The sequence below is a fragment of the Betta splendens genome, chromosome 15 (assembly GCF_900634795.4).
Source record: "Betta splendens chromosome 15, fBetSpl5.4, whole genome shotgun sequence".
Classification (NCBI taxonomy): Eukaryota; Metazoa; Chordata; class Actinopteri; order Anabantiformes; family Osphronemidae; genus Betta; species Betta splendens.
In genome coordinates, this window is record NC_040895.2 from 13,715,413 (window position 1) to 13,734,447 (window position 19,035).

The following is a 19,035-nucleotide window of genomic DNA, read 5'->3' on the forward strand; positions in this document are numbered from 1 at the left end:
TTTTTTTAACTTGTGTTTTAAATGTATAAGGTTGCATTAAAGAACTGTGTCAGCCCTATTTAAATAGATGGTCTGCCATTGGTGGTAGACAGTATGTAGAAATCCCAACTAAGAAACACAGGAGAGGAGAGTCCTCTGCCTCAGTCAGTGGGAAAGAGTTGATGGAGACTAGACGGGGAAAAAAGCAATAAAAGAAGAACAACACAAGCAGGGTGGCGGATCCAGCAGCTCAGTGACGTACGCCAGGTGGGGTCTAACCTCGCAAATACCAGATGACTAAAATTAAATGAAATAAAAATCATGTTCATTGATCTGTGTTATAAATGTTAGAAAATATATTTTTTTCTCTCTACTTTCAATTATTTTAAGATGTTCCTAAGTAAAAATCGCTGACTTTGCACATTTCCTGATCTTACAGTATATGGTGAAAAACTGGAAGTGAGCCAAAACTGGCAAATACCTAATTACTAAATTAAAATTAAATAAAAATTCATTTCTGTCCATTGATCTGTGTTATAATTGTCAAAAATATATATAAAAATATATATTTTTTGTGTAATTTTAATTATTTTATGCTGATTTTGCACATTTCCTGATCTTATATGGCGAAAAACCGGAAGTGAGCCTAAACTGCCAGTACCATAAATGGGCTGAAACAAGACGTAATTTGTTCCTGTTTCACAGCTTGTATCCGGTATAAAATTTGCAGCCAGATACAGACAGAATTATTCTAGATCATGAATTTGTAAAACCTGCCCAAACATCTTTATCGACATTTTTGTGACATAATTACTTGTCTGATGGCTTGTCTGAAAACCAGCAGAGAAAACTCATGAGGGGAAACTGGACAGGTCTGCCGCAGTAAACGTTTCAAGTCTTTGAAAAGTAAATTTGAACCTTGATTGAAGTATTGTATTATTTAAATCAAGAGCAAAGCTCAAAATCCGACCAACGCAGAATTGAAGATTTTAAATACAACTTAAAACTTTACTGAGGGTTAAAATTGAAGTTACTATGCAGGTAACTCTAAAGTCTGATTCCTGAGGTCTCACCAGACATAAACGTCATCACGTCACTGGCAGAGCAACAGAAAGAGGACGGCAGAGAAGTGAAAGCGCAACAAGTCATTTCCATCATTTCCTGTTTCCCAGAAATTTAACCATTTTCATTTCATTTACTGCTTAGCAGTGCCTCGTTCACAGCTAGGGAGGTTACTGATCATCACCCACGTCACGTACAGTAACCACAGGGTCAGGGGTCTCATATATACGTGTGAAACATGCCTCATTGTTTCCATGTTTAGCCACGTTGCTGTGTAATTTATCACCGCGGGTGTAAACTCAGTGTGATTTTTAACACTACCCTACTTTGGTTCTGGTTCCTAAAGGGAGAAACAATAAGATGAATATTCAGCACCTTCACAGCTTTACTCTATCTGGATGATTATTTATAGTTGTGCCTTTACTCCCTCTATTCTTTTATCCACATCCAGGTCTGTCTGTTCTGAGATGATGTACAACTTACGTGTTTTCAAGACACTTTGGGAAAATATCTGTGAAATGTGCTGCATTGAGTAAGAAAACAGTGGGTGGAAACATTTTAATTCATCATACCTTGTCTTTGCTGTGTCAGTGAGGCAACTGCAGGAGCCCCCATTAATAACTCAGGCAGTGGGGGCCTTATTATGCAAGCCCTGCAACCTGAGAGCCAGTCACCTGTTCTGCTACCTGAGCCGGAGTCCTTGGGACGAAGGCGTAGAGACAGGTAGTTAGCCTCGGCGTTCAGAGGAAGCCAAGGGTACGTGTGGAAGCTGCAGAGACCAGCAGCTGCAGTCAATGAACTCACTGAGAAACAGCACGATGCCGTGAAGCGCGTGCGTGCGTGCGTGTGCTCAGAACTTTCACGGCTCGGCCAAGGACACCGCTCCACATGCCTCTCATTGCCGGAGCATATTAACCTGCGGTTTCAGACGAACAGTGACTAAAGCAAGCCTTAGTCACTGTTTGTGTAAATATAGCGACTCGGTTGGTGAGTTGCACTTTTGCTCCGTGATCCCTTGTCAGCTGAGACTGCGCTTGACGGGGGCTTGAGGAAAGACCGGCTGACTGCCAGCAACTGTGGCACCTGCTGAAAAGGGTGGATAAGTCTGGTTCAGAGCGGATGATGTCGGCTCGGTCACTGCTGTAGCAGGTAAGGAGGCTCCAGTGAGGTCTGATCTGCACATTCTTATTCGGATGTGAAATATCAGTTTGTTTCTGTTTCATATGGGAACTACTGCTGAATCTCTCTCTCTAGTTAGTCTGCCATTAGTGGTAGACAGCATCATGGCTGCCTACTGTATGTGGGAGAGGAAGGCCGTCTGCCTCAGCCGGTGGGACTGATGAAGGTGATGGAGACGAGAGAAATGAGTAATAACTCACAAGCAGCTTGGCTCATCCAGAAACCGGAGACTTGCAGCTACAGAAAGGGGGCGCAGAGAAATGGGGATGCTACTAGTCTGTCATCATTTCTACCATTTAGTGTTCCCCAGAAATGGACTACAGTACTACGTTTAGTACTCTTTAATAGTGCCTGATTCATACTGTAGCTGGAGAGGCTCCTGATCATCACCTTGCTGTATTTAGCATTCACGTCATAACCATCTCTCATTTCCGGAGAATCCTCACTCGAGGTCGTGTGACTAAACCGGCTCACGGGGCTGTTTGTGTAAATATAGCCACTCGGTTAATGAGTTGCACTTTTGCTACCTGATCCCCTGTCAGCTGAGACGGCGCTTGACGGGGGCTTGAGGAAAGACCGTCTGACTCCCGGGAACCCTTCTGGTCCTGAGCACCAGCGGGATCCAGCTGTGGCACCTGCAGAAACAAGTGGATAAGTCGGGTTCATAGAGGATGATGTCGCCTCGGTTACTGCTGTAGCAGGTAAGGAGGCTCCAGTGTGCTGTAAGGCTGGATCTGCACATTCTTATTTGAGCCTGGTATTACAGGAAATACCAGTTTGTTTCAGCTGTGAATTACTGCTGAATCTCTCTCTCTCTCTCTCTCTCTCTCTCTATCTCTCTGGGCTGCTTGTGTTTTCCTGCTGTGAATGCCAGCATATTATTCCCCATGTGACCACATTCCAGTCACCCACAGTCAGGATCACTACAACGTGCTTGACTTACTCTGACAAATTGCTCTAATACAAAAAGCCCGTACGCAACGGCTGCAGCTCACAGCAGGGGGCATGTACTGTACTAAACCGTGATTCACTGACCAATAACGCGTTTTCCAGCATCAGGAGCATATTTGGAAATAAAACACCAAAGTAAATATTCCTCACGCAAGAGGCGACGGGGCGGCTTTTCATTAAAGCAGCCGAACGGCGCTGCAGCACAGGAAACACATAGAGATGTAAAAGATTGTATGCATAAAGCAGAAAGCTGCAATAATAGCGGGCGGCCCCTGACAGTCTGTCGGCTTCCACCGCCGTACACTTCACAACACATCTGAGAGCAGGCGTTTTGTCCCCGAGTTCCCTCAGAGAGCCTCATTTCAGGACTGGCTGTGCTGATGGGTTTATCTCCTTTATACCCACAGCGCTGCACAGCTCGCCTCCTTCCGAGCAGCTGTGGGCCTCACAGCCCCCTCTCTGTTTCTGGCCCTGTCAGGAGCACAAAGGCTTCACGCCGTCACCGGGTACCGCGCGCGGAGCGATGAGAGTATGGCCACATCTGCCAAGCAGAGGCCCAGCTCAGTGTGCGCTGTCACCGTGTTTGTCAAAAACACACTTTCCCTTTCTATTTTCCACACACGCACACACACACACGCACACACACACACCAGTTGCAGGAAGGGTGAGGTTTACTTGAGGCCAGTCACGTCTCAACATAGACAATGACACAAAACCACAATGTGTCAGACTACTGTACGCGTGTTTTCCAGTTGCTCAACCTGACTTTTTGGAGGTTAGCAAACCTTTACAGAAGCGGATGTTTGTCTGTGTGATGAGGAGGAGGAGAACGATGTCACGCCATCTTCATTACGTTTGTGACCCTTGACGTGGTTTGTTTCAATCCAGTGTTTGTTCAACTTATTATGCTTCTCGCCTCCTCCTGTTCCCACTTTTATAAGGTGCAGCATTATGAAAAGCTGCTCCTTCCTCCAATTACACTCGCTTGCAAATCAGAACTGAATCAAAGAGCGAAAACGGGGCGAAGATGGGGACGTCTACATTTCTATTTTCGTGCTGCTGTTCGGGCTTGCTCTCTCGTCCCATGTGACTCGCTTCAAAGTGGAACACACAGGGTAAACATAATTACTTTCCCCGTATTGTATGCATGGTGCCATTCATGCAAAGATTTAAACAGCCCAATAACATGACTTCAATTTGCGAGGTCTTACTATGACATTGTGCCGTGCAACGGAATTCTGTGCACGCTTGCCGTGTTTGTTTAAAGTTTAAATTACGCCTCCCTATGTTATGATCTCAGACTGTAATAGTTACACTGAAATGACTGAACTGACTCCACAGCATTTGCTGTCTCATAATTTCTAAAGGAACGGCATCATTTATCACCATAGCGATGGGTAAACAGACAATAACATCCTCTGCCACCTCCTGAAACAATGGGCCCAAACATTCAGGCTTTCGCTGTTGTTAAGTAACATCATGGCAGGAGAGCCATCATCAGCTGAGAGGAGGAAGCTAAACACGTGGGAGAGAGATTTAATTTCTGGTGTTGATGGATGGGAGTGAACGTGAGCACAGAATAATGATGGGATGATAGAGTGGGTAATGAATTATTAAAGCGTTAGCAGAAAAGCAGCTTTAGCGACAGGTTAGCAGACGGGTAGATGAGCTGCTGGAAGAATCCTTTGGAAGCGTGTTCCGTTTTGATCCACGTATGATAACGGTGCGGCCCCAAAACTACTGTTTCCTCATGTAAACTCTGTTTCTGTTGTGAACTGACAGATGAGAAACTAGGAGACAGCTGGTCGATGCCAGTGGGTTTCCACACTCAGATTCCCAAGTCTTCTGACACCTAACTTCGAGGAGGTAAACAGCTCAGGGCGCACGAACGCCAGCGCATGTGCTCGCCGGGTCTCACTGACCTGGAAAGTTACAGTTTCTGCAAATAAGCTGTAGATACTGACTTGTGCTCCTTCCTAAACGGTTTTGCCCAAAGGGAGTAAAATAAATGTGATTTTACATTATATGTTTGTTGGGATACAGTATGAAAGACTTGTCCATGTGTTCAATACAAATATTACTGAAACTGAAACAGTTCATTTTCATCATGGTAAACATTTGATCTCTGCTGCTTTTTGGGCAACGTCTTCAAAATTTGCATCCATTTTATAGCAACCTTTGAGCAGGAGTGAGTTATTCATTAAGCCGACTTGCGAAAAATTCCTGGTTAAAGCAGGAAACGGGTGCAATTAAAGCATCTGCTGTGTTCAAAGGCCAAAACAAGAAACAAGACTAATCTGGATTGTTCCATGAATGTCTTTGCTACTTGATGCCTATCAATTTACATCTTGAAAAACAGGATTAACATACGCAGGAGTGCAGATCTGCAGCATCGCGGTGGATGATATCCCTCCCTTCAGAGTGATTATCCATTCCTCAGCCCGCTGACGCTGCTAATAGGATGCTTTTTGTCTCTTCGCAGGCTTCGAGTGAGGACATCGCTGCTTCGGTGCACAGGAATGTCCTGTCATTGGCTGCGTGTCGGGGGCAGGAGGAGAAGGAGCGCGTGTCGTTTCGAGCACTAACACAGTCCTCACACTGCAGCCAGCGGAGGTCCAGCCCGTTCCGGAAGGGGTGCGGTGAGGTCCAAACTGGCGCCGTCCCTCCTCCACCTCCAAGGATCCGTCAGCACGCGCACGCGAAGGCGCCCTCACATCTACCTTTGGTGAAATGCATGTCTCCCACCGCCGCGCAGACCTGAGCCCACAGAACTGCTGCAGCGAAGCCTCAGAGGAGTGCAGACAGGTCTGCTCGGAAAACAGGGGCGTCCAACTAGTGGAGTGCAGTCTTTGCTTCGCAGAGGACATCAGGCAGGAGGTGACGAGTGGATCCTTAACGGAGCCGTCCTCGCGGCGCTACCGCTCCTGTGTCCACCGCGAGCTCCCCCTGAGGTCCAGTAGGTCTGTTGTGTTTCTGGACAAGTCGCTCTCCATTTCCCTCGTGGATCTGGAAGGAAGACGCGCGCCTGAACCCACGTCGTTCACCTCCACCCTGTCCGTTCGCTTCGGTGCCTCATCCTGGCACAGACTCGCAGACAACAAAGCAGCCTCCACGCCGGGCCCCGAGCACCGCAGAGGCCCGGGGAGCCCCGCGGGTCACGGCAGAGGCCTCCTGGCAAAGCAGCGGGGCCACGGGGTCACGCAAACAGCACCCGCTCGCGGTGTTAACAGGAAGCCCCCTGATTCGCACGCACGGCGCCACAGCGGTGCTTTGGGATTATTGTCATTCAGAGGGCCAGGCCCCTCGCACACAAAGGCTGGGAGGCAGAAGGGGAATGCAGATGAGGCAGCTCTCGCTACCCGGAGCAATTTCACTCACAGGCAGCACACTTTCAATACAGGCCCAGGTATGAATTTCATCACCTTCCTTCAGAAGTGAAAGTCTTAAGTACCCGTGCCAGTTGATCTGAATGCTCCTTTCAGGGACTCACATTCCAAAGTTATTGTAGATAAAAAAAATAATCTTATTTCTGGTGGGAGAAAAATATTTTTTATTTATCCTCCCATGAGTCCCAGCTCTTCTGCATAAAATCTGAAGTTAGGAGCTGAATCTGCATATATTAACAATGGGTTGCAGCATCTAAACATAGACAGGATTTGCATGATGTTAAAGAATATTTCTGATCTGTTTGAATGAGATCAAGGTCGAAACAGTACTACAGTAAAGCGGACGGTTTGGCTCGAGCAAGAAATAACCCAGCCCAATGATTCCTTTCATTTTACGGCAGCCGTGGCGAACCGGATTCATCCACTGGTTTTTCAGGGATCCATTAAATGCAAATACACTTTGTCCTCACTGTAAAACCAGCGAGGCGCTGGCAGTGCTGTCACTGGATGCTGCAGCCGAAGACGACTACAAATGTGCCGTCGCTGCCTGAAGCGGCTCACCTGCCTTCACTGACACATGGGCCGCCTCAGGAAAATGCAGCGCCGCAGTTAATTATTAACCGGCTCAATCCGCTCATTACGACGTTTATTTTCTGCTCGATCCCCCGTTTCCTCTTTTATTCATCCCATTGTGTTCTTTCATGCTCAGCACATTTGGAACTGAGGCGTGAGCAGCAGTCACGCTCGTTTGTTGCGCTCGCGATTCCTGGCGCTCTGTCCACGCGCCACGTGGAGGAACCAGGCTACAGGTGCACGGCGCCTGCACTGTCATCCTTTACATTATTCATTAGCCACGCTCCTGTTCCCTCTGGGTTTCTTCTATGTGTTGTGGGGGTTGTGTACGAGTGCATCAGCGTGTGGGAGAGTCAGAGCCAGCAAAGGGTTCCCGTCAGTTTATTGTGTCTGTTTGCCATCTGATTCTTTCTTTGACACGAAAGTTACCGTCGTATCTACCGAATGCGACTCCTTCGTGTAAAAGTTAGCGTGTGGAAATGAGCTCACGCTGCAACGGAAGCCGCTCCGGAATGATGTGACTTTGCCAAACTGCATTTCACAGTCATTCGGTTCCTCTGTGTCTCTCCCTCGAGTCGACTCCAGAACACGGGGCGGGCAGCCAGCGGGTGTCAAGGCGCAGGGAGGAGGAGGAGGAGGAGGAAGAGGAGGAGGAGGAGACTGCGAGCGGACGCTCTCCACAGAAGCTCCACGAGCCTCCGCTTCGGTTCGGACCTGCTGCTCTCACCCTCGGCCAAAGGATGACTCTCTGGACGGAGCCCCCGTGATTCTCAGCCTCAAAGTAGGAGCCCTACAGTCCTCCAGTCCCGTTTCATGGCAAAATTTCCCCTTTTTGAATGCGTCATTTAGTTTTTCCACTCAGGAAAACTAAGATTGGTGTTTAGAGATGTGAGGTATTCCCCTCTGTTGGACCCCCTGTGTGAACACACGTCTCCCCGCTTCAGGAGGCTCTGGAGCTGTACAGGCCCGACTTCATCAGCCGATCCCAGCGTCGGGTGAGGAGGCTGGAGCAGCGGGCCCGGAGGAGGCGAGCGCTGCAGGGCTGCAGCCCAGACCTGGTGCAGGGCCTCAGGGAGGATGGAGGCAGACAGAGGAGGAAGTGCACCACGCCAGATCCGCTTAGCGGTGAGCTAAATAAAAACGGCTGCCCGCCACACGTTGCCCGCCGCAGACAATGGATGTGAAGGTTTCACATCTCCTCAGCATCGCGGAAAATGTAGGTCACTCGATAATAATCGCGGGACTAGGTGAAGGGGAAGCGTGGCGTCCGCCCTGCAAACAGCGCTGAACAATTCACGGTTTGGGGTTATTTCTCCAAGGGTCAGCCAAAAGCACATGCCAGTTTTTTTATATTTGTATTACAGCATGTTTTCAAAACAAAACACCTTCAGCGATGCTATTGTAGGAACTTCTTGGTGTTTCTTAGTATTAACTGTAAATGCATCAACCTCAGCAAAAGAGACTGGGGATGCTGATGGTCTAATCTGCTCAGTGTAGTGGCATTTATCCAACTTTGCCCTCTGCTGGTCAACATTTGGTACTGCACGTCAGCTAGTCAGCCACAAGTTGGCATTATATGTCAAGACCAGTCCACACAATGGAACAATCAGGCAGCTGCTGTACTCACCCACGTCATATCAATTAGCAGAAACACATCTGGCACTGCATTAGCATCCAAATGTGATGTAAAGAGCAGGTCGTCAATAAGAACGTGTGTCTGTCTGAACAATATCTGCTCTAAATCAGCATTTACCCACAAAGCAGGAAAGTGTGTATCACTGCCAGTGAAGATGTCAGATCTTTACACAAAATAACCCAGGAGCAGAATTCTCTGGCACATCCACATTAGTGCTTATGCATGGACGGGTACAGTATTTACGTTTCGAGGCTGTTGTGATGCGCGTTTGACGTTCATAAAGGTGTAGATTATGATTTCACCGCTGCAAATGCTGTTCCATATTCAGCCAGAGTCGCGTTTATCTTCCTTTCACGCCGAAGCTGTCAGACACGAAAAACTGTGACAAGGCTTTGTTCAGCTGATGTGAGCAAACATCACACTGAGCAGTTTTCCCCTGCACCAGTTAACGGAGAACGTGTGGATTTAACGTTGCTGCATCTTAAAGACGTCCCGTCTGCACCGGCAGAGTTTTCACTAATAGTACTTCTGGCAAGTACTTGAGTACTAGCTGTACTTCAACTAAGATTTCCAAGGTCACCATGGACTCCTATGAGGAATCTTCAAATCCTCCTGTAATCTGGAGTCTTTTGACCTGAGCAGCAGCAGTCAGGCAAACTGTACCTATACAGCTGGAAGCCAGTCCTCTTTGCATATCAGATTCATTTCCATATTAATACTTATTTGTTATTCGTGTGTGTGTGTGTGTGTGTGTGTGTGTGTGTGTGTGTGTGTGTGTGTGTGTGTGTGTGTGTGGGTGTGTGTGTGTGTGTGTGTGTGTGTGTGTGTGTGTGTGTGTGTGTGTGTGTGTGTGTGTGTCCCAGATAACCTTTTCAAGCCTAGAGAGAGGTCTATATCAGGCGGAGAGATGCAGCGGAGGTCCAGAAGGTGAGTTTGATGAGGAGACGTCACTCTCGCTCTCCTCGCTCTTTTGATTTTCATTCAGGGACGATCCATCATGCCTGTTTGTCTCATCTGACACGCACGCAGGTTTGTTTGTGTACAAACGCTGCGCATATTCATGCAGACACGTTTTGTACGTATACAATAGATGTGTGACATCCACGGGTCCTGACAGGAGATGCGAGCTACCCTCTGCTAGCCTTATCGCCCTCTTTTTCCCCCCTTCCCTTATCTGGAAAGCCACAGCTGATCAGATGTCGACTGCCCATTGTAATCTTTTTCCAAAGCGACACTATCTGACTTGGAGGATCTCTTAACGAATTGGTTGTAGTTGTGGGAGTGAAAAAGGAGTCTGCGTGAGACCTGTTTATCAGTGGATCCAGGTTTCTGCAGGCTATGGCCTCAGCAGATAATACCTTGTTTCTGGGATTCCAGTCTCTTGGCATATCTCAGCCACCCCCAGACTTGTGATACCGCATTCCCCCGGCTCTGTATGAATTTGCCTTTTTGTGTCTGTAGGATTTACAACAAGCTGCCGGAGGTGACTAAGAAAAAGGAGGAGGAGAAAAAGAGGGCAGAATCACAAACCAACAGACTGCGAGCAGAGGTTTTTAAAAAGGTACAGTTGCAATTCATTTTGGGTTCAAACAGTTCAAACCACTGATTACTGTACATTAAACTGGCAGAAACACGAACAACAACACAAATATATTATAGCTCTACGGCTTTAAGTGTTTTCTGAAATCGTCTGATGTATCTAATATGAATGAATTAATTATTCATACATGCGTTGATGCAGTGAACAAATAGCAAAAGCACTGATCTTGCAGATGATGAGGCGAGACAGGCGCAAACATGGTCTTGTCCACTAGAGGTCACTGTTTGCCTGATAAAGCCCATCCTCTCATTCGCCACTGCTCCGTTTCCCAGTCATGCGTGTTCTGCCTATTTTCATGTGATGTCCATTACCGTTGAGCATTTTGTGTTTTCCACAGTATCAAATGAGATACAGAATCAGAATCAATCATAAAGCATCACCACTGGCCCCGTTTCTCAAATTCTGTCTCTGAGACTTTGGGTTTTGCTGCAGCAGACACATCTCTGTATAATTTATTGTTGCTTATTTCAGGCCCAGCTGACATGATGCCTGAGACCTGCTCTAACAGGCGGTATCCGTGTCCCCCCGCAGCAAGACACATATGGCGAATGAATGATATATTGAGAGCGTGCAGTGTCAGACAGCTTCACGTGCGCTTGAGCCTTCACTCCGTCTCCCATTATAACCGAGCCACAGCAACAGAGTCGCTGTCACGCAGGTAGAATGTGAAGAAATGTGACGCGTTGCCTCCAGTGTCTTACAGGTGATTACACAATCGCTGTGGCTGATGAGAGGCAGAGTGGGAGCGTTTCCAACTATATGTTTTGCAAGATGGCTGCTTTTTCCCTCACTTGCCAATGTTTATGTAAACTGGGACATCATGATAAATTTATCTTATGCAAAACGATTCGCCCCTGGCCTCTGAAAAGTTTGGTTTTCAGGGAAAACACTGGATCTGTATCAAACCAGCCACGGGCGGGTCGCTGGAATACGAGGCGCACTATGACGTCAAATGGCTCGTTTCGTCCTCGTGGAAATAAGGGACACAAATGTTACAGAGCCGGCGCGACCTTGACAGCTCTGAAATAAAGCTATTAGTTGGGCTCAACCGCAGTGAGATTGGAAGAAAGGAGAGTGTTCCTCCCCCCAATAAACACAGACTTGTGTGTTTTAGAGGTCCCAGTTTTGTCAGAAAACCCCCCCACACACATACACACACAATCACACACACAATCACACACACACACATCCAGAGGTGGAGCGCGGCGGCCTCAAAGCACGAGGCAGTGGGTGGTTTTGAATCTCGGCTGAAATGAGATTCCAGCTTTTGGGTGGTACTGTAAGAGGAGTGTGATTGCATAGTGTGTGTGTGTGCGCGTGCGTGCCTGTGTGTGTGTGTTGGGGCGGGTCAGATAGCGAGCCAGAATTATTCTCCCTACCTGAGCTCGGCCACCTCTGGGGTGAGGCTGATGGAAGTAAAAGCCAATTTAGCAGCGGGAGTCGCTCCTGTGTGATGCAGAGCTGCTCTTAAAGGATTGAGGGGAGGAAGGTCTGAGTGCGGACAGATGTGTTTTTGATGCCGGGTCACTGCTACTATTGTTGTTTTTCTTGTTTTTGCAGAGGCTCCTGGACCGGATCCTCCAAAGATAACTGAACGCAAACCCGGCCTCTTCTCTCTTCTTCGGATGTGATGTGTAATGAGACTTCGATGCACCCGCTTCCCTCTGTGCCTGCACACGAGGCCACGCTGGGGTTAAATCACCTCCGTCAGCCTGATTACAAAGGGTTTGACGTTCGAGTTCATAAAACATCACATCTGCCTTTTGACACCCACTGAATCGGGACAATACAGACGCAGTATAATTGTACAGATTCTTTATAATATGACTCCTCAAGGTACAATTTCCCGTCAGTGTATCTCAATTATCTTGCAAGGGAAATAAAAGCATTTCAAGGACATCCTGCATTGGAGCCGTGTCATTTTCCAGGAAATTGACTTCCACAGGTCGGAGCAAGCACCTTGGCCCTGTCATTGGTACCGTACGGTAGCGGACCTGGGAAGGGCAGAACCGGTGCTCCGTCATTGGCTCCGCGTCTGCCTCCGGGCCTCTGGCACCCCCTCGTCCGGAACAGTGGAATTCCGAGCTAATCGAACTCAGGAGACGCGCGGCTCGTGTGAAAGGGGGCCTTTGTCGCCGGGCTCCACAGAGATGACATTGTAATAGGAGGGGAGAATTCTGGGCACAGCTCGGGAGCGCGGTCCAGGCGCGGCCGGTGAGCGGCGCTGACATCTCTGTGGCATTTAAACAGAGCCCGCTGGGATGAAGGGCGTGTGCCACAGGCCTCAATCAAACGCGCTCTATAAATACACGGCGGTGGGAGACTTCGGGTGAGTGGACTGCAGTATTTCAGAACCCCACGAAAAAGCCCAGTGCTACAGTACATATGCAAATGACCTCACTGATACCTACATGTGCTGCATATTACTAGCAAGGCCTGAGTAATGGGAGAGGTGGTCTCCTGCTGAGCGGGACTGACAGGTGAGTTGATACAGGGGGACGCGGACCCGTCAGTCAGCCTCCCCCCTTTGAAGCATCATGTGTCTGGATGTCACATCGCCGTCTGTCACTCAGGAGCCCCGAGGGCACAGCCCGTGTGCGCGTCCCGGACGAGGGGCACTAATTCATTGGGGGTTTCACTCGCACCCCATTCATTTGCGAGGCTATTCACATCTGTGTGTTCAAGGGTCACGACAGTATCATCAGCGCAAATAGTTCTGATATATAAACACGGGGCGAGGTTTCACGGGTTACGCTAGAATAAAACGGATCCGAAGAAAAATAGGCAAATTACACTTTTAGACTGAGGCTTTGGCTGTGAGATGTAACTCAATCAAAGTCAGCTCAGACGAAAACAGTGTCGCCTTTTTCATTTTCTTTGCAATTCGTATGTTCTGAGGTGTGAACGAATGCCTGCAGAGACACATCTGTGACTTGTGCCCAGTATCACACACACACAGGCTAAAAAAAAAGATTAGAGTAAACCAGACCAGGTGGACGGCAGAAAACACAGATGGGGCCAGGGAGATTACATTCTACTGTGTGTGTGTGTGTGTGTGTGTGTGTGTGTGTGTGTGTGTGTGTGTGTGTGTGTGTGTGTGTGTGTGTGTGTGTGTGTGTACTTGCATCACTGTGAGAACCAAAAAACATATTTTCCTAGTGAGGTAAGTTAATTATAAGAAAACCTTCAAAGTGAGGACATTTTGGTCGGTTTGAGGGAAGATGTGATTTTAGGGTTGAGGTTAGAATTGAGTTTTGGTTCGGATTAGAGCAAAGGTTAGACGTCTGCCTTCAGTTGTGATGTTTATGATAAGGGGCTATAGGGAAGGCATTATGAAAACTATTGATGTTTTTAAACGTTTTGTTAATTTACTATAATTAAATAAGGATATGCATGCATCTCTCTTTCATGGCCCCGCGTTGTGTTTGCGCAGGTTTCGTCGGGCAGCGCGGCGCTGACGTCACCTCACAGCTGGAAGGACCTGTCACTTGCATTTTAATTGCCCAGGTGAGCGTCCAACGTGCCCCACCTCCGATCCACGGACAGGTGGAAATATGCGCGCCAGTGTGCGTAACTGAAAGCAGACATCGCGACTTTTCTTGTAGTTTGACACTGGCGATAATAACCAGCGAAGCCGCGTCTCTACCGCGCGTTAGGCGGGTGGAACTACCGGAAACGTCCGGGTTTAGGACCCAGCGGCGTGGGAAACGCACATGGCTGAGCGTGGCCGCTCCAGTACGAGAGGAGATGGTGAGTCCGTGTCGCTCTCCACCAGCCTCCTCCTCCGCTCCTTCGGTCCCACGCAGCCGAGCCCCACAGCAGCACTCGGACGACGCGCGTGACCGTGCGTGTCCCCCGCGTCGTCGCGCGCCTCACGCCCGCTGCAGTCGCGGAAACTTTGTGGCGGTGACGCGTCCGCCGTAGCCCGCTCCGACCCGGATCTCCAGCCGCTCACCTGAGGACGCGCGCCCGGCACCATGCGCACCTGGAGGCGGCGGGGGAACTTTGCCTTCGCGGTCCTCGCTCTCCGCCTCTGGTGCCTGTCCACGGCGGCGGAAAACGCTGGCGGTCCGCGTTCCGACGGAGGAGCGGGTGAGTAAATGCAGCACAAGGCGAGTGAATATGATTTATAGTGAATTTAAAGGAGGCTTTGTCGGGATAGTAGGAAGCAGTAGATTTACTTCGTAGTCTTAGTTTATCAGTTTTTGTGCTTGTCTCCATTTTTCAGGGTATATAAAAATATTATTTTGACATCCTTTTCATAGCAGTGCATTTCTCACTTGGGGCAGGAGGGAAGAGACTTTTTTTTCCCTTAAACATCCATCTTTCTGCTCAGACAGAACAATAAAGGGAAGTCAGACTAGTGTCGGGATGGACGGATGAGTTCAGCGTCCAGGAGGATGCAGCTTTATCTTTACGTTGTAAACACAAACCCAGCAGGATGTTATTTTTACTCGGCTGCTAAATTTAATCTGCTGAATGAATAAGCCAGTGATAACCGGATATTAGGGGTAAAGGACCGAGCATGTGGCGAGATGCAGCTGATTTGTGAGCAAGCGTGTGTGGGCTTTGTGTAGATAAACCTATTGAACGTGCAGGTTGGCGAGGCAGGAGCCAGGCCTGAGGGAAGGGAACAGGAAGTTTAGGTCACGATTTAATAATTTATGGTGTGTTTCAGTCGGATGGTGGATGCACATACACAACGCTGTGTGTTTGTTGTCCCAGGGCTTGTGCTAACAAACACACGGCTCTAATGTTCATCATCAACAAGCCCACAACAAGGTAGCAGGGAGCAGATCCTCAGATGTTTACTGTGCACACATCATCTCTACGGGGGGTCATTAAAGCACTCACTCACTTGTAACCAATATACTGTATGAAAGCAAGGGAGCAGCAGGAAGTTCAGGGGGAGTACGAGCGCTGAGATTAAGAAGTGTGCGCTGTTTTTCAGTGGGTATTGACTTTCTATTTTCTCCATGTTTGTCCTCCTACCTGGAGACCAGGCCTGTCTCTATTATGAGGTTCCTCATTCAGTGCACGAGGACTTTGGATGGAAGGTCAAGGGATTTTTCCATGAAGCAGTTGCACAAACATTGCTTAGATTTTTGTTTTTTCACATGGAAAATACAGGAAATATAGATTTTTTTTTCTTCCATTCTATAAATTGTACTGTACTTTATTGTGCAACAATAGCGAGGAAAACTCGCTATTTTTTATTTGAGTGAAAGATAAATGAACACAGATCTTGAGAAGATTATTCCGGTTTGAGCTTCAGGAGGCCAGTGCTCGTGATGTGTAGTTTGGCTGTAAAGTTATCGGTCGTTGTGTCGCCAAAGGCTGAGATCAGCACAGCACAACTACAGTAGTTGCACGACTTTAGCCAGATTTGTGATTTGAGCCAATGCCGGGAGCTCGGCCAGAGCTGCTGTAGCACGAGCGCCACTAAGTGAAGTACATTATGGACCGGGGCTGATTGAATCTCACTGCCCTATAGTTCTCATAGAGCCAACAACCGGTGACTTGGACAGAGTCCAAACAATGCGTTAGATGCCACTGAATCATCCGATGGCAGCGGTGATTTGTGTCGTTTCCTGGTTGTGATGCCAGTAACATTCCACTACTGATGACCAACAGGTGCGTTCTGTTGACAGCAGTTACACTATCTCACCGTTCATTGCTCTACAGGACGTCCCCATGTTGTCCTGTCACTCTCCAAATGTGAGGAGAAGATAAATGGGTCCATGACAGCGGTTACTCCATCATCAGAGAGAATCCTTGCAGTTAGACACGAACAGGAAATAGGCCTCAAGACCCATCTTTTTATTACTGTAGATACATATAGAAATGCTTTTAACAGAACGTATGAGCTACAATCATTGTCTTTGTCTCTCCTGTGCATATTAACCGGCTTTCTGGGGGTCTAGTGTGTTTTTTTTTTTCCAGGCAGAGGAAACTCAATAAATAATTACAGACAGAAGCAAATGACCTGGATTAGATGTGAGGATATCATCTGGTCAGACGGCAGCAACAGACAGAATTAATTAGAGAGATTAGAATATCTGTGGTATCTAAACAGACTGGTGGAGACAAATTAAACCTGCCCTGAGCAACGTGAAATGCAGACTCCGACACACAAACACTGTCCCTTTGGTTCCTGAGGGCCATCGGTCACCTATCCTGTCTTTGGCGCCGTATAAACCCACATCTTCTAAAAGAGTAAAGAAAAATAACCTCGCCCTCGTCTGTTTTTTTTTTCAAACCCCGCGGTTTGCTTTCGTTTGACATTTTGAGGACAGGCTGGCATTGATTTGTTGGCCACGAGGGAACAACAGACACGGTTGGAAATGTCTTCCTTTGTTAAGCATCATTTGTCATTTTAGCCATCAGTGCGCTTTAGCCTCCGCCTGCGCGCTGCGTGCCGGCCTGCCTGAGGATGACTGGCTCGCAGACGCAGTATGCAAGTCGGTGATAGGAGGTGGCAACTTAACACACCCGCCATTGGCACGAATAGCTCTGATGCATAATGCTGCAGCAATGTGAGGAACTGAAGGGATGCAAACGGGGTGATGCTGGAAACCGTAGCGTGTATCTAGGTTGCAGGCTCATCACCTGCGGAGCCTGACAGACACTGTAGCAGTCAGTCACAGGTGTGATAGATGGGGGGGGGGGTGCACCCCCTCCTCTCAATCAGCCTATAGCCGAGACATAGACAGAATGAAGTGGCACCCGCCTCCCCCTCGTTCATTTTCCACATCCACTGTAGTATGTGTCATACTGTGATGCTTCCATATAGAGAAGGAAAGTAGGAAAAGTTCATCATGAAGCAAAAAGAGGAAGAAAAGCATGATTGAGATGAGAGACGTGCACACATACACGGTGTAAACTGAACGAGTGGCTCAGCGTGTGCAAATAGGGCCGATGTGGGTTCTCCCAGCTGGAAAGAGCTTTTGCATATTTTACTGTGACGGCACTTGAACTCTTCCCCTGAAACATCAGGTATTGCCGGGATAAGGGACCGGTGCAGACGCATCATCTGGGTCTGAGCCTCCAGAGCCGCACGGCGGGTTCAACCACCAGGTCTCCACACATCCATAATTTTACAACAGAGAGGTCATCGCGCACATCGGTGTGGGTGTGTTTACGGTGAAACGCCGCTGATTGCAGCCCCGCCGCGCTCGGTGCCATCAGCCTTTATGGCTCGAGGAAGCCTTTGATGGAAGGAATATAACCTGTTGTCAGAGAATATTACACGGTGCGAACAATCTTTCAAATGAAGACCTGGGAGGCACTGGTTCTTTGTAGCAGCCTGAGATCCCCTGAACCCTGTGTGTGTTCCTTTGTGTATGCGTGCACACTGAAATCCATCCAGGCGTGTTTCTTTGCTGTTTTTGAAATTTGTGGCTAATCCAATAAATGTTGTTATCTTTTATATTCATGCACTAACAATAACACAAGGTGTTTCCAGTGATGCTCTTAGTAGAGACAGTGGTGTTTTGAGAGCAATGCTGATCACAGGAGGACTACAAACATGCTAATGCTTGATGGGTGTACTGTGTTTTTTATTTTTGTTAAGCATGAATGTTGTGGTAGAGTAGTGTAATGTGTTAGGGTTCATCCTCTGGGGACCATGAGTGTCTGAGTTTCATTCTACAGCATCTCACCCAATAGCAGCTGGGAGGGGCTGATATTTACATTCATACTGTATGACCTGCTGAAAAGTAACTGTGTCGACCCCTTCGTCCCTTGGTAGGTGACTCAGCATGTGCGGATACGTTCCCGTTAATCCCCAAATCCCCCAGGCTGACGCCCAAATCCGTGCTGAGCAAAATGGGAATTGTTTTCTTCACTGTTTCTCGCACAGAATGATACTGTAACCGGACACGCAGGCGCTTTTCACTAACCCACCCTGAGAAATCTCCTGTTGCCACGATTTCGCCTCACAGCTCTACTGCTCTCAGGCCAATAACTGAGTGTTCTGTTTGACAAAGATCCCACATCTACTGTAGAATTAACATCTTCTCTCTCTTTGTGCGTCCCAGTCCATTTCCTACATCTCTCAGCCTGGTTTATACAAGTCACATTGAAAAAACACTATACTTCATTTGAGTCTAAGGACATCATATTGATGGAGATGACAATGAAGATAACTCTGTCTTCATTACTGAGCTGCATCCTCCTGCTGTTTTCTCAGACGCTCCCCTTTTGTATTACTTTCGTGTGTCAGTTCACTCTGACAAAAACAACAAACTTGCCAATGCTGATAATAACACCAATCGACCTCTCGAGCAGCGGTGACAACTTGGCTCCAAACCTTGTCTTTTTCCCATCAATATGTTACGTTTGATCAATAAAGTCGGCACTCTACTCACATTTCCATTAATTCCACTTGTAACAGGTGACTTCAGCTCTGTCTGTGGGTTTTGTCACTTTTCTTCCATTCCTATATTATAAAATCACACAAGCGCAGCCCCCGCGGGCACAGACCCATCACAAACATTTGATTAGGTGCTAGTAGCGCTGGCTGTCCAGATATTGGACATTCAACCTTTTGCCATTGTCAAATCCATAATATGGCTCCTTATCCTGTCATCCGCTATTATTAGAGGTGGGTTCCTGGTGTTGAGGAGGAGTAAATGAGAAGTGATGCCTCCAGGTTCTGTTATGCTTCC

The 19,035-nt window shown here is 47.9% G+C and overlaps 2 protein-coding genes across 5 annotated transcripts in view; both read left to right on the forward strand.

Moving 5' to 3' along the window:
• Positions 1 to 1,804: 1,804 nt before the first annotated feature.
• On the forward strand, positions 1,805 to 12,270 carry LOC114842217 (uncharacterized). Of its 2 annotated transcripts, XM_055502595.1 has the most exons (9): positions 1,805 to 2,190; positions 2,763 to 2,921; positions 4,954 to 5,037; positions 5,654 to 6,577; positions 7,706 to 7,911; positions 8,075 to 8,255; positions 9,630 to 9,693; positions 10,228 to 10,327; positions 11,927 to 12,270. In XM_055502595.1, the coding sequence occupies exons 4-9, from the start codon at positions 5,902 to 5,904 to the stop codon at positions 11,954 to 11,956; spliced, it is 1,257 nt and encodes a 418-aa protein (XP_055358570.1). In that variant the 5' UTR covers positions 1,805 to 2,190; positions 2,763 to 2,921; positions 4,954 to 5,037; positions 5,654 to 5,901; the 3' UTR covers positions 11,957 to 12,270. The 2 variants fall into 2 exon arrangements, with proteins under 2 accessions (XP_055358570.1, XP_028983669.1); XM_029127836.3 differs by lacking the exon at positions 4,954 to 5,037.
• A 1,614-nt stretch (positions 12,271 to 13,884) lies between these two features.
• adam12b (ADAM metallopeptidase domain 12b) overlaps positions 13,885 to 19,035 on the forward strand; it is a 41,992-nt gene continuing 36,841 nt past the window's right edge. For all 3 annotated transcript variants that reach the window (XR_005898698.2, XR_005898699.2, XM_029175784.3), the window contains exon 1: positions 13,885 to 14,458. Coding sequence is in view for 1 of the 3 variants with exons in the window: in XM_029175784.3 (XP_029031617.1) it covers positions 14,344 to 14,458 (115 nt within the window). In the remaining 2 variants the exon portion in view is untranslated. The remainder of the gene's footprint in view (positions 14,459 to 19,035) is intronic.